General features: G+C 35.3%; 1 protein-coding gene across 1 annotated transcript in view; it reads right to left on the bottom strand.

Moving 5' to 3' along the window:
* The window catches only part of LOC107552961 (trichohyalin-like), a 115,683-nt gene that overhangs the window by 40,060 nt on the left and 62,450 nt on the right, over positions 1–13,173 (bottom strand). The window contains exons 7-9 of the mRNA XM_016235023.1: positions 6,418–6,546; positions 4,369–4,458; positions 628–684 (exon numbers count right to left, since the gene is read on the bottom strand). Of these exons, the coding sequence (XP_016090509.1) occupies positions 628–684; positions 4,369–4,458; positions 6,418–6,546 (276 nt within the window). The remainder of the gene's footprint in view (positions 1–627; positions 685–4,368; positions 4,459–6,417; positions 6,547–13,173) is intronic.

Here is a 13,173-nt window from a genome sequence, read left to right as displayed (position 1 = left end):
TCACTCTTCAGGGCCAGAATGGATCATAATGGAAAAATAGTCTTCCAACAATCAACTTGTCAATTAGTGAGGTTAGTAACCCCCCATAACAATAATAATAATTACTAATATTGTTACTACTCTTTTGGGGTCCACAGGCCACCCAGGAATAATATAATAATATAATATAATATAATTTTTTTTTTTAAGTAAAAGTTCATACTTGCTAAAGAAATCATATGATTAACCATACTTATTTCATTCTATTGACAGTCATAGTTTTATGTTGCTTTTTGGGTCAGTATATCTAACAGCAGTAAAAAAATAAAAATAGACTATATATTTAGATTTGTTTTTTTACTTAAAATTTATATTTATAAAAATGTACATTTTATAAAAAGTTAGAAATTATATATTTCCCAGATAATATTTTACACAATATTAGATTTTATTTTAGGGCCAGTCATAATATTAGATGTTGTTTTGATCACTGGTGACTGTGTAGGCATGCGCGTGGGGTCTCGTGTTAAGTGTCTAACACGTGCGGCTGCAGCTCTAATTCAAACTATGACAAGGTTATGACTGGCACTTAACTGCAGCGAGGAAGACATTGCTTAGAAGCTAATAGGCAGTGGATTGTTGAGAGACCTTGTCCTTGAGTTGCTCTTCTCCCAGTTGTTCCAGCTCCTTGGCCTTTACACAATCCTATAACAAGACAAAGGGAGAGATAAAGAGAACAGAGAGGTGATGTGGAATGAATGTGTAAGAACAACAGGAAAAGAACATAAAGGAAATGCACAGTCCTTCAGAGTGTCCTAGAGAAGATGCTCTACCTGATCTTTCCTCCATAGGTAAACTACATAGGTATTCTCCAAAGGAGAATTCAACAATGTTTTTTTGTTATATTGTGTGCATTGACTGATACACTCTATTTTTCTTAATCTTTTGTAGTGGAAAACACACGCAAGGTCTCATGCAATGTTTAAGCATTAATCACAAGCAATGATACACACACTTCCCCTTATATTCTTGGCATGTTTTGTAAAACTTAGAAGTGCTGTGATGATTAGTTCAACAGCTAGCTAAGAATATAAACCCAAAACTAAGATATATAATGAAGCAATAAAACATGACAAAACAGAAGGCTGTCTTTATCTAGGCTACATAGCAAACTGTAACTTTAACAAAACACAACATAATAGAAAGCTACCATAAACAAATGTTCTTAGTTTTGTACGGTTGATTCTAGCAAACAGGCTGTAGGACTGAGTATGAAATACTCAAAAATAAATATCAATACTTAATTGTGTAAATTAAATAAAGAAGCATCCCAATTTGGGGTGTAAAAATGCATCAGTTCATTGAAATGCATAATTATATTAATTGCAGAATTTAATAATTGATTATAATTGCCCAATGAATTTGGTTGTGAAGGGAAAATCTGCTGTATTATTTGTTGTCAATATTCCACAACAATGCAAACAATGTCCCTACATTTACATTTGTGTCCTCAGCATAGTATCATAATTTTAAAATGTAATAAAAAATGAATCAAATTAAACCATGCCCAAACATCAGCATTATATAATTGAGCAAAGAATCATAATTTGGTCTTTTTTCTCCTTAATTTGACTATGAGAGAAATTCAGAGCCGAGATTCTAGACATTACTGAAAGCAAATGGAGCATGAAAGCTTTTCAGCAGGTGCTTGACACTGTGCTCAGAATACTCAAACCATAAAACTCAATCTACACTCTCAGAAAAAATGGTACAAAGCTGTTAAATGTAGACTTTAGGTACTAATATGTAATTTTAAAGTACTAATACATAGCTTCAAGGTACTAATATGCAGTGCTGGGTGGTAACATTACATGTAATCTGGATTACGTAATCAGATTCCAAAAATTAAGTACTTGTAATTAGATTATATTACTTCTTAAATGCTCATAATCAGATTAGTTAATTTTTTATAGATTCCATGATTACTTATTATTCACACAATTGCAGCAAATTGTTCATAATTTGATTTGCCCTCATTTTTTTCTCTTAAACTTTCCTTTCTAAAATTCTACCGCTATTTGGAAAATCTTCCAGAATTTCATCAACTCACAAACCCCTTTTAATTCATTCATGAACCCCAGTTTGGGAAACCCTGGCCTAATGTAATGTTTAATACACTTCACAATGTTGATAACAAGGAATAGAATATATTTTGGGTCAAAAATAATTTAAAAGTAATCAAAAAAGTAGTCATACATTACCTGATATGTGTAATCCAATAGATTACAATTATAATTTCCATCGTGTAATTTCTAATCAGTAACAGACTACAATTTGTAAGTAATCTACCCAGCACTGCTAATATGTGACCCTGGACTACAAAACCAGTCTTAAATCGCTGGGGGATATTTGTAACAATAGCCAAAAAAAACATTGTATGGGTCAAAATTATCGATTTTTCTTTTATGACAAAAATCATTAGGATATTAAAGCTGCAGTCCGTAACTTTTTTGTGTTCAAAATGTACAAAATGTATATAATACACCATGAATCCATTTTCCAAACCGTGTTTTTGGCTTGTCCTGAATCACTACGGTACACCTATAATCAGGGTTTAAATTGGGCCGGGGCCGTCCGGGGCTGAGCCCCGGCATATAGACTCCAGGGCTCGACATTAACGCTTCATTAACGCCAGACAAGTAACATGATTAAAACATCAGTAACCAAAAAATAACTATGTAAACACCAAAATGCAAGTATTATTCTGATTTTATTACATTTAGAGTAAGTGGCGAATAATTGACCGTTATGACTGGTTTTGTGGTCCAGGGTCACATATGTACTATTTAGGTGTAAATAAGGTACAAAGATGTATACCTTTTTAGCTTTATACCTTAGGGTACCACCCCAGTGACAGCTTTGTACCTTTTTCTGAGAGTGTATGGTGTGTAGGGTTGGGTATCGTTTTTTTTTTTTTGCGATACCGGTGCCAAAGCGATACTTTTAAAGCGGTTCCGTTGCCTAAACGGTGCCTGAACCGATACTTATTAATAAATAAATAAATAAATAAAAATTCCCCCACTATTTAGATGTAAATAAGGTACAAAGATGTATACCTTTTTAGCTTTATACCTTAGGGTACCACCCCAGTGACAGCTTTGTACCTTTTTCTGAGAGTGTATGGTTGGGTATCGTTTTTTTTTTTTTGCGATACCGGTGCCAAAGCGATACTTTTAAAGCGGTTCCGTTGCCTAAACGGTGCCTGAACCGATACTTATTAATAAATAAATAAATAAATAAAAATTCCCCCAAAAATAATGGATTGGCCACTAGCACTATAAACTCATGATGTCCGTTTCATTCATACAGGACGCCAGAGGCCGCCCTCACACAGAAAATCCACATATCCAGTCACAGAAGTAGCGAACTCATGACCCTCCAGGAAATCCCTTATATGGATAAAGGCATCTTATAGCTGTAACTGAGTAAACAGAACATATAAACGTTTTGAATGATAAAACAAAGACAATAAACACTTGACTGCGACAATATAGTTAATCTGTGTTATTCAAGCCATCTCTGGTATTTTCATAATAATTAAGTATATTTATAATCCATTGTTAATCGATGTATTCTTTTTAAAGTAGCCTATGGAACATATTTTTGGCCCCATTCTGTGACAAGAAGCCACATCAGATCACAAAAGGAAGCATTTGACTGGTGTTGTGGAGTAAAAAGGTTATAATATTCTCTTTTTTTGGACAACAGGTTTAGAAATGTAAATACAAGGGAAGTTTAGATTTAGGCAGAGAACCAGAGAACAGATATTTCAATCAATCACTCAGGCATGGCACCGAAATGATGCACCGAAATCTGCATTCTGATTCGGTTCTAGTACATACTGGTTACATGGGTACCGGTGCCATATTGGTACCGGGTTTCGGTACCCAACCCTAGTGTGGAGATAAAGCTGAGAAACCGTACTACTTAGTATGATCCCTGAGCTTCCTCTTAACCTGTGCATTAACTTTACCAATGCTGTGGCACTTAAAATGAAAGGTCCATCATGGAAAGCAGCAGATGTTCAGAGCTCAGGAGAGCTGAAGTGGAGAATGAGAATAATAGCACAGTGTAAAAGTGACGAACTGTTCTATTTTATTGTGCTGTGTATAACACACTGCTGTGCTCTGAGCACTATCAAGAGTACAGCGAGAGTCTTGAGACGAATAAGGGTTAGACGTGTCAAGGATTTCAGAGACCCAGCAGGCCCAACCATCAGGGAGCCTTTTACTTTTAAAAAGAAATAAAACCAGGGGTACATCCTTACGTTTTCGCACGCCACATGTAAAAGTGAGTGAACAGGAGGCTATTAAGTTGGGTTTTGCTGACCTCTCTCTCCTTTTCAAGCAGTGCCAGTGTCTTGTCAACCTCTCTTTGGAGTGCATCAATCTGCAGCACTTTCAGCCGATGCTCTTCTTCCTACACACACACAAGAACAAAGGCAACTGAAGGTGAGATGCACAGAGAGGAAAGTCTTCATTAAAAGTGTCAAGCGGATGCCTTTGCATAATGCATATCGCACCTTTGAGATGATCCATTAGCAGGTTGTGGTGTGGGAGCCGCTAAATAAGCTGACTTGACTCCATAGAAAAGACACAATATCCTCCCTTCCTTTCTTTATGAGTGGACAGTGGATGAACAATCAAAGCCCGGAGGGTTTAGTCATGAGGGGACTTTTAACCCCCGCCCCCATTTGTCCCTTCTACCCAGACATTGATTTATAATTTTAATATCTCTAATTTCCACCGCAGCGGCGCTTTCCAAATGCCATTTTCCAATTTGTGTCAAACCGTGTGACCATTTTTCTTAATACGGCTTATGACAATCTCAGCAGCAGGGCGGATATGCAATTCAGATGGAGAGTTGTACAAGCACGGACGTAGCTGGTTTGTGTGTTTATCTTTATCAACGGTTTGACGTTTTGGGAGGGGGTCGCAGACTAAGAAGCAGCTTGTTTACTACGTTGGAAAAAATTGGGTTTGCTGAGCAAAATGGCTGCAGGGGACGAAAATAATAGTTCTGCCGTAAATCTGGTAATTTACCGTAATAAGAGTTATGATGGCAGTAATAATAATCTATTAAAATATGCATCAACATTAAGAGCAGCAAATGGAATGTGGGATGGGCTCGTGGTTGTTATATGAATATTTATGATCATTAAAACAGGGCCTCCCCCTTTTGAGCAGCGTGGACTCTTTTCACAGACTGTGATGATACTTTTCCACAGTTATTAACCTTGTAAATCTAGCTACTTTTTTATATTTTCATTATAAAAAATGTATGTATATTTATAGCACTATAATTTGTGTTATATAACCTTGGCATTAATTTACAGAAAACTAATTAGCGCTGTTGCTTGAGTGTTTCTAACACAACATCTTTATGCAGTCTTATCCAAAATATAATTCTTGTGGTTGCGAATGTAAAATCTGGTCAATCTGTTGTCAATATTCCACTTACATTCCACAATATTCCATTCCACTTGTGTCTTCATCATATTTTTTAACGTAGCATAAATTTAAATTGCAATAAAGAATTAATTAAATTAAACCATGACCAAACCTCAAATTAAATGATGCATTATATTACTAAACAAAGAAACAACAAAAAAAGTGTCAACATTTTTCTTAACTATTTTCCCGCCAGAGTATAATTTTTAAGTTTACAGTCAACGGCTGCTTATTGGATATTGATAATATTCTTCAATATTTCATGACTCCCAGAATATTTTGTAGTGAGAATACGTAAACAGTGAATACTTCAAAAGAAAGAACAAAGCCGCTGTTATTACACAAACAAACAAACAAAACATTTTATTCTAGCTTCAACACTTGAATGTGGGTAAATTCTATATATAAAAAAAACATTAAATGGTGTTGAATGGTTGGTGATGATGTTAGCTTACTTGTGCATGAACAACTTCTATCTACTCCTATTGGAATACACAGATTTTCTTCTTTGCATGTTTTTGGATCTGGAGATGCTGTACTATTTCAGAAGGTCTGTAACAGCGCCCCCTACCATATAACAGTGAAAACAGCAATTGCTGGAAAATTTCGTCAATGGCAAGAAACAATTAACACGTCTTATTATAATCTCAGTAGCAGGGTGAATATGCAATGTAGATGGAATGTCGTGTAGGCAACGAATGAACACAAGTTTGTGTGTTCATTCGTTGGATGAGGCGAATTCAACATATTTTTCTCTTCTGACCAATGTAGTCACTCTCACAATATTTTGAAACACCATGGTGGATTTTGTCTTTTGCAACTGGAGCAAATGGCAACACAACCATTACATTCGTTATAATTTCCGTTTGCCACTATAGTAGTTTATTACATCTCAGGCTAATGGGAAGAAAGATTTAGTTGGCGGTACCCTGAGGTTGGCGCGGTGGAGTTCCTCTCTGACGCCATTGAGCTGCTCTTGAAAGAAGGATCTCTCTTTCTTCCACTCCTCCTCTCTTGCTTTCAGCTCCTCCCGTGACCTCCGGAGCCAACACCAATCCTGTAGTTCCACACACACACACATTATGAGTCATACAAATGTTAAAAAATCAAAGGAAATGGATTCTATGATACCTCATTTTGGCCAAATTCAAAGGCACCGTACAGTTTTGTGCCACATACAGTACAGACCCTCAGCTAACAGTAGAACAGTTCACCTCTTCTGACCTTTACCTTCAGCCTTCATGCCGCTATTGACCCATGCTGAGCGACGCTCTGAGTCTTGCTTCTCAGTTGGAAAAAAAGGCAAAAAATAAAAGGAACAAGTTGTCGGAAATGAAATTTCAATTCATCCAGTCCCTTTATACACTGGTGCAAGAGTTGGCGAGGAGAGCTGGGGGATCAATAGTGTTTAGACAGCAGAGCAGATTTTCTAAGAGCCGAATCAATAGGAAGGAGAGAGGGAAAAATACCTAGGCTTTTCTTTGGGTGTTGCAGTAAATACGAACAAATCAGTGGCCTTAGGCTAAATGGATTGACCAGCCGTTTCCGACTCCTGTGCTGTAAATAAAGATCTGTTGGGAAAGCTCTGCCCGGGTCCCTGAGAGTGGGGGAGAGATGGCCACCATGTAGAAGTGCTCTCACACACACCTGCACTAAACCTGGACGCACACTGCGAACTGACACACGGAGGAACTGCCCTCAGACGTGACATCATCAGCTCTCCCTGTGGCCAAACACATTAATCATGCGCTGTGCTGATTCCAACAGAACACTAACTGGTGTTTTTTTTTTTTTTTTTATTTTGGGTCCCAGGGCTCTTTTATTAAAACTAAAAGATTTATATACGAAGAAATGACTTTATCATGCCCTCATTATTACGTTTTGCTATTTTTCAAAGACCTTATGTATGTATAGACTTGTTTTACCCTTGTCCCAGATCCAGACTATCCATCTTAAACTATGAAAATCCATCATAAAAATATGAAGTTGTGGCATCATTTTCACCACGAACAATCAATCAATGAGTCATTTCAGCATGACTCCTTGAGATAAGAGGGGGAAAAAATATAAAGGTAAATAAACAAAAATTCAAGTAAATAAATATATTTTTCATATATACTGTATATATATATATATACTGTATATATATAAAGTGAAGTGACGTGTGGCTATATATATATATATATATATATATATATATTAAATATATTTTCAAATAAATAAATGTTTCTTTTATTGTGCATAATTTCCAATCCAGCTGTTATTTTGTCAAATTATGCAAAAATATTATTATATAATTGTGTGTATTTTAAAATACATAAAGAACCAGCAATCAAACAAGCACAGATAGACAAGATAAAAAGGGCTGGCCATTTCATTAAAAAAAAAATGTTTTAAATGTAGTTTCTTTTACAGAATGCTATTAAACACAATACATAATTTGAGATGTGTTGAGAATTAAAAATAAAATAACATCAAATAAAAAAATAAAATAATGTACATGTGTCCACTGTTGTGCATTGTGGATAAGTTAACTTTTGAGAGTGTAAAAAAAATGAGCATAGTTGAAAAATGATCCTACTATATAAAAAATAAAATTATTCTATTTTGCATTTTTGAGATGTCATTCAAATATGTTTTTTGCTATATTATTATCAAAGGATATGAATGAAAATTTGAAAAAATGTCTATAAAATTCAGAATGTCTTTGTAATTCAAATCTATTTACTTCATAATGTTTATTTGTTTGTTTAAAATGTCCAGCTCTGTATTAGATTCTGAACCGACTTTCAGTGAGGTCTCTCACTGTACATTTATTTTACATTTCCACCCAACACTTCTGAACAATAGTTCTCTCTCCAGCTGTTGCCGTGAGGAGAGTGATCCTTAATGAAGAGGTTGAACTTGGCCACCTCTGTGACTTTGGTCTAATTACTGACGAACACCACAGGCTAGCGAGGCCAAACTGTGCAGAAGTGCATGATATACGAGCGCGCTCCGCACTCTTCAGTCAAAACAAAAACACATCACAAAAGCCAAAGCAATAAAAGTACCGTCTCGCTCCAAAAGAAAACATTAATCAATAAAATGGAGAGAAATGTGGAAATATAAGTATGAACTGTGTGCTATTGACCCTCGCAGCAGGACTGAGGGTGGACTCACTGATTTGCCCATGTTTGGTCAGGTTGCATGGATTAAGATGAGATCTTCTTCTACAGTGTCATGATCAGCTAAATTAAAATAAAGTTAAATTAAATTAAAATAATTATATGTAAATAAATATAAATATGTCATTTTGTTATGTGCTTTAATCAGCTTTATTTTTGTTTTTTAAATATTTTTTATTAATACTTCAACTTAAGACAGTCAAGTCATGATTATATATATATATATATATATATATATAATTATATGTAACATTATTAAAAATGTTACTGTGTTATTGTATTATAGCTTTATTTTTATTTATTTGCGTTTCTATTTAGCTTTAATTTATTTTATTTCATACTTTTAGTAAATTTAAAGTGTATATATAAAAAGTTAAAAAAAATAAGTAATTTTATCATGTGCTTTATTTAGCTTTAAATAAACTAAAACATAAAAATGGAATACAATGAAATTAAATAATAAAATAAAATAATAATTAAAAAATTGATTGGAAAAAAAGTTGGCCAAATATGTTCATAGTTGGGGGTATAGATGATAAATCTCTGCTTTTTGTCATTCTTCAGCACAAAGAAGTACGAAGTTGAACATTTTAACTTTCCAAGCTGAACAGAATGCAGAACATGCTAAGAAACTATTTTGTTAATGAACACCACTGCAGGAAGAGGCTGTGCTTGTAAACATGAGGTCTTTTTTGACTTTGTGGAGAGTCGTTTGGTTCAGGATGTGTTTGCATATTCACTGCTGATGTATTGTGCTGCAAAGGTCACTGTAGATTGGGCTGAGACTGCAGAGGGACACCACAGTTCAGCTAAATGCCCTCTCAAGAACATTACCTTAATGATACCATTCCTCACACCCTATCAGAGCCAGAGAGAACGAAATGAGTCAAAAAGGACATTCTTTGACCCAGATTCCGTGATTGGAGAGAGGTGTTAAAAAGCACCCTTTAGTCTGCCTTAACAAACCAAGAAAGTTTAACTTTTTTTTTTATTATATTAAATTATATGATTTAGAGAGACAAAAAACAACTTGCTACGTGTACTGCATTAAGCTAACTGAGACTTGTTATAGCACTTGCATATCATTGCTCTTTTGTTGATTTTGATTGATACTGTATATATTATTTTTAACTTTTTTTTCAGAATTATTAAAAAAAGATTCTCCTGTGTCTTCTGAAACACCCTGTGCACTGCTATGTAAATGTATGACCGATTTGTATGGTCTATCGAAACACAGAGATCCATTGGAGACAGTGATTTCATCTAAACAGTCCTCACTGTGAGGTCCATCTGCAGATGTTTCCTCAGGTCTGGACAGTAGCTTGTGTCCAGAGGCACTCTGGCATGCAGCCGCCCCGGGCCATTCTCTAAGTGCTCTTTACTCTGAAAACACAGCTGGTCTCCGGGGGCCAGGATGAGTGTGGGGCCTCCCAGACCCGCAAACAACACTTTGAATAATAAATCCATACAACATAAGAACACGTCAGAGCTTGATTCATGGCGGTAAAGCGCTGATGTATTAGCTTTAATAACACAGGTTGGAATCAGGCACTTGCTCTTTCCTGACAAACACGAGCAAATCAATTAATTCCACTGACATTCCCCCCGAAAGCACACAATATAAATTCCATGTGGCCACGACTTTCGTGTTTTTGTTTTAGGAAGAAGGGGCGAATGTGTGAGACATTTCTTACTTTTATGCCCTAATTTCTGAAATATTCCACCGGCTAGCACATTTGTTTTCGTTGAGAATTTGGTCTTAAAAGGTTAAAGCATCTGGGGCGCACAAGAAAGCATAATCATGTTATCAGAAAGCATAAGGTGCTCTATTCTCCTGCTGTTGATATTCTGCCAATCAATCCCCAGAGAATTATGCAGCACCGCTTCAAGGGTAAAACATAGCTCAGACTCTGAGCGCTAGTGCTAATGGCCTTAGGAAGGAAACAGGGGAGACAAATCTAGCTGGAAACACTGAAGGATGACAATAACAGTGACAAGAGAACATTAAATCGCTAGAATCTTCTGAAACAGACTCAATGTTTTGACGTCACCAGCTCGTTCATGGTCGGTAAGATTTTTTAATGTTTCAGAAAGACGTCTCTTATGTTCTCCAAGACTGCACTTACTTGATTAAAAATCCAGTAAAACATAAATATTGTTAAATATTATTTCAATTTAAAATAACCGTTTCCTATTTTAATATACTTTAAAATGTCATTTATTCCTACGATCGAAGCTGAATTTTCAGCATCGTTACTCCAGTCTTCAGTGTCACATGATCCTTCAGAAATGATCTGATATGCTGATTTGCTGCTCTAGAAACATTTCTGATTAATATCAGTGTGCGAAATATCACACATTAATTAATTTGATTAAATCCTTAGACATTTTAATAGTTATATAGATAAGCAAACAGCAAATTTATATGGCAAATCTCTATTCAAATGATAGCTGCTACTGTAAAATACAATTTAGGACCAACGCTTCATCACAGCAAGCAGTGATTGCTTAATATATTTTTGGAAACCGTGATGCATTTTTCAGGATTCTTCGGAAATCACTGAATTTATTAGAAATACAAATTTACATTTATATTAAGGTTCCATTTGTTAACATAAGTTAACGATAGTACATTAGTTAGCATGAACTAACAATGCAAAATACTTCTAAGGCATTTATGTCACATGTTCCCGGTTTTGTATGAGGACTTGTTCCTCCATCTTGGATTTGTTACCTTGAGGATTTCTGAGTTCATTTGTACTTTTGCTTTGCTTATTAAACTCACTGCGTTTGGATCCAGCTCTCCCTCGTTTTTGAGTTCACCATTGAGTTCATTTCAATATTTACTTACACTTTATTACTACCCCTTAGCAGATTCTGATATTATATTAGGGCTGTCAAGTGATTAAAATTTTTAATCTAATTAATTTCATGTTGTGCAGATTAATTAATCTAAATAATTGCAAATTAATCGCATATCAATTTTGTCCGAGAAATTACCCCTCAAAAGATAATTTAATAATTTATCATTATTGTGTTAGATGAAAAAAAAAATGAACAGACATTACAAAAAATTGCTTTAGAAAGAAACATTTTCATTCAACAATGCATTGCATAGGAATGATTGGTATATGGTACACAATACTGTATATTTCATGATTTGATTCAGATTCAGATCCACAAGCTCTCTGTTTAATTCTGATTCTAGATTCTTTCAGATATATTTTTGTTATAATCTCCATTTTGATTACATATATCACCAAAATAAAACAGGGATGTGTTTCAGACGGATTTATATAATTGTTTTATACAGTACACTTTCCACCCAAAGCAGGAGAATTCTGCCAAGGACCAAGCTGATATATAGTATAGTAGAGCAATGTGTGTGAGTATGTTTACTGGGGGTGTAACGGTTCACAAAATTCACGGTTCGGTTCGATATGACACAGTAGTGTCACGGTTCGATACGTTTTCGATACAGGGGGGGTGGGTTAATTGGTTTTGTCGCAATGTTGGAAATATTTCTGTTTTAAACCATGAAGGCGAGCCAATGGATATCACATAAGCAATGTGCAAACTTGTACAAGAGTTGTGCCGGTGAACGTCTTAATCGCAGTCAATTCAATATGCAGAATGTGAAAGTAAAAACGGAATGACAGAGTAATGACGGAGCTTACGGCATTTGACGCCGCATATTCTCTCAGAGACGACGAGAGATGAATCTACTTCAACATATGCTGATAACGGTAGGCCTAGTATTAAACAGGTTGTTTTTGAAAGTCGGTTCTTGAAATAGGCTAAATAAAGCTTTTTATTTCATTGATTTTTATTGATGACTGCAGTGTTAATATTTGAATTATAGGCCTATAATTAATTGTAGCCTATAATAGACCCGTTTTAAAATACCTTTTTTAAAACATTTTAATTAAGGAGTAAATAGCCTTATCTTTCGCTATCCGCAGCGCGTCAATTATGTGGTAATATTGCAGGGTAAATTAATTGTAATGTTAATTTAATAATAAACTTTAATAATAAAAGTAACTTCATAATAATAATAGGCCTAATAAAAATAAGAATGTAACAGGCCGGCCTACATTAATTGGAAATGCCAAATCCTCTTAAAAAAAGCCATAACTTTTGTTTTTGACAATATCTCTGGCTATCGCCGATACAAGATCATCGTCTTTCGACGCAACCCAGCAAGGGGAGGTTATCGCGGGGCCTTTCGCAGCGGGGCCTTGCCCTGCGTGCTCGTCCGCTAACGTTATGCCACTGGGCAGACAGCAGGTTACCTGTTATGTCATTTGGGCTGCCTTGTTGAGCGCAGTGGCACTGAGAACATCATATTTCACACACTTTAAGCTATTTTATTTTCCAAATGTAATAGGATTAGTCCAACGAATCATTCGGTTTGGAATGCGTACCGAACCGAAAGCCTTGTACCGAACGGTTCAATACTAATACGTGTATCGTTACACCCCTAATGTTTACATGTATATATATATATATATATATAT

This window comes from Sinocyclocheilus grahami, unplaced genomic scaffold, assembly GCF_001515645.1.
Source record: "Sinocyclocheilus grahami isolate Dianchi unplaced genomic scaffold, SAMN03320097.WGS_v1.1 scaffold462.1, whole genome shotgun sequence".
Classification (NCBI taxonomy): Eukaryota; Metazoa; Chordata; class Actinopteri; order Cypriniformes; family Cyprinidae; genus Sinocyclocheilus; species Sinocyclocheilus grahami.
This window is presented reverse-complemented; position numbering and strand designations above follow the sequence as displayed.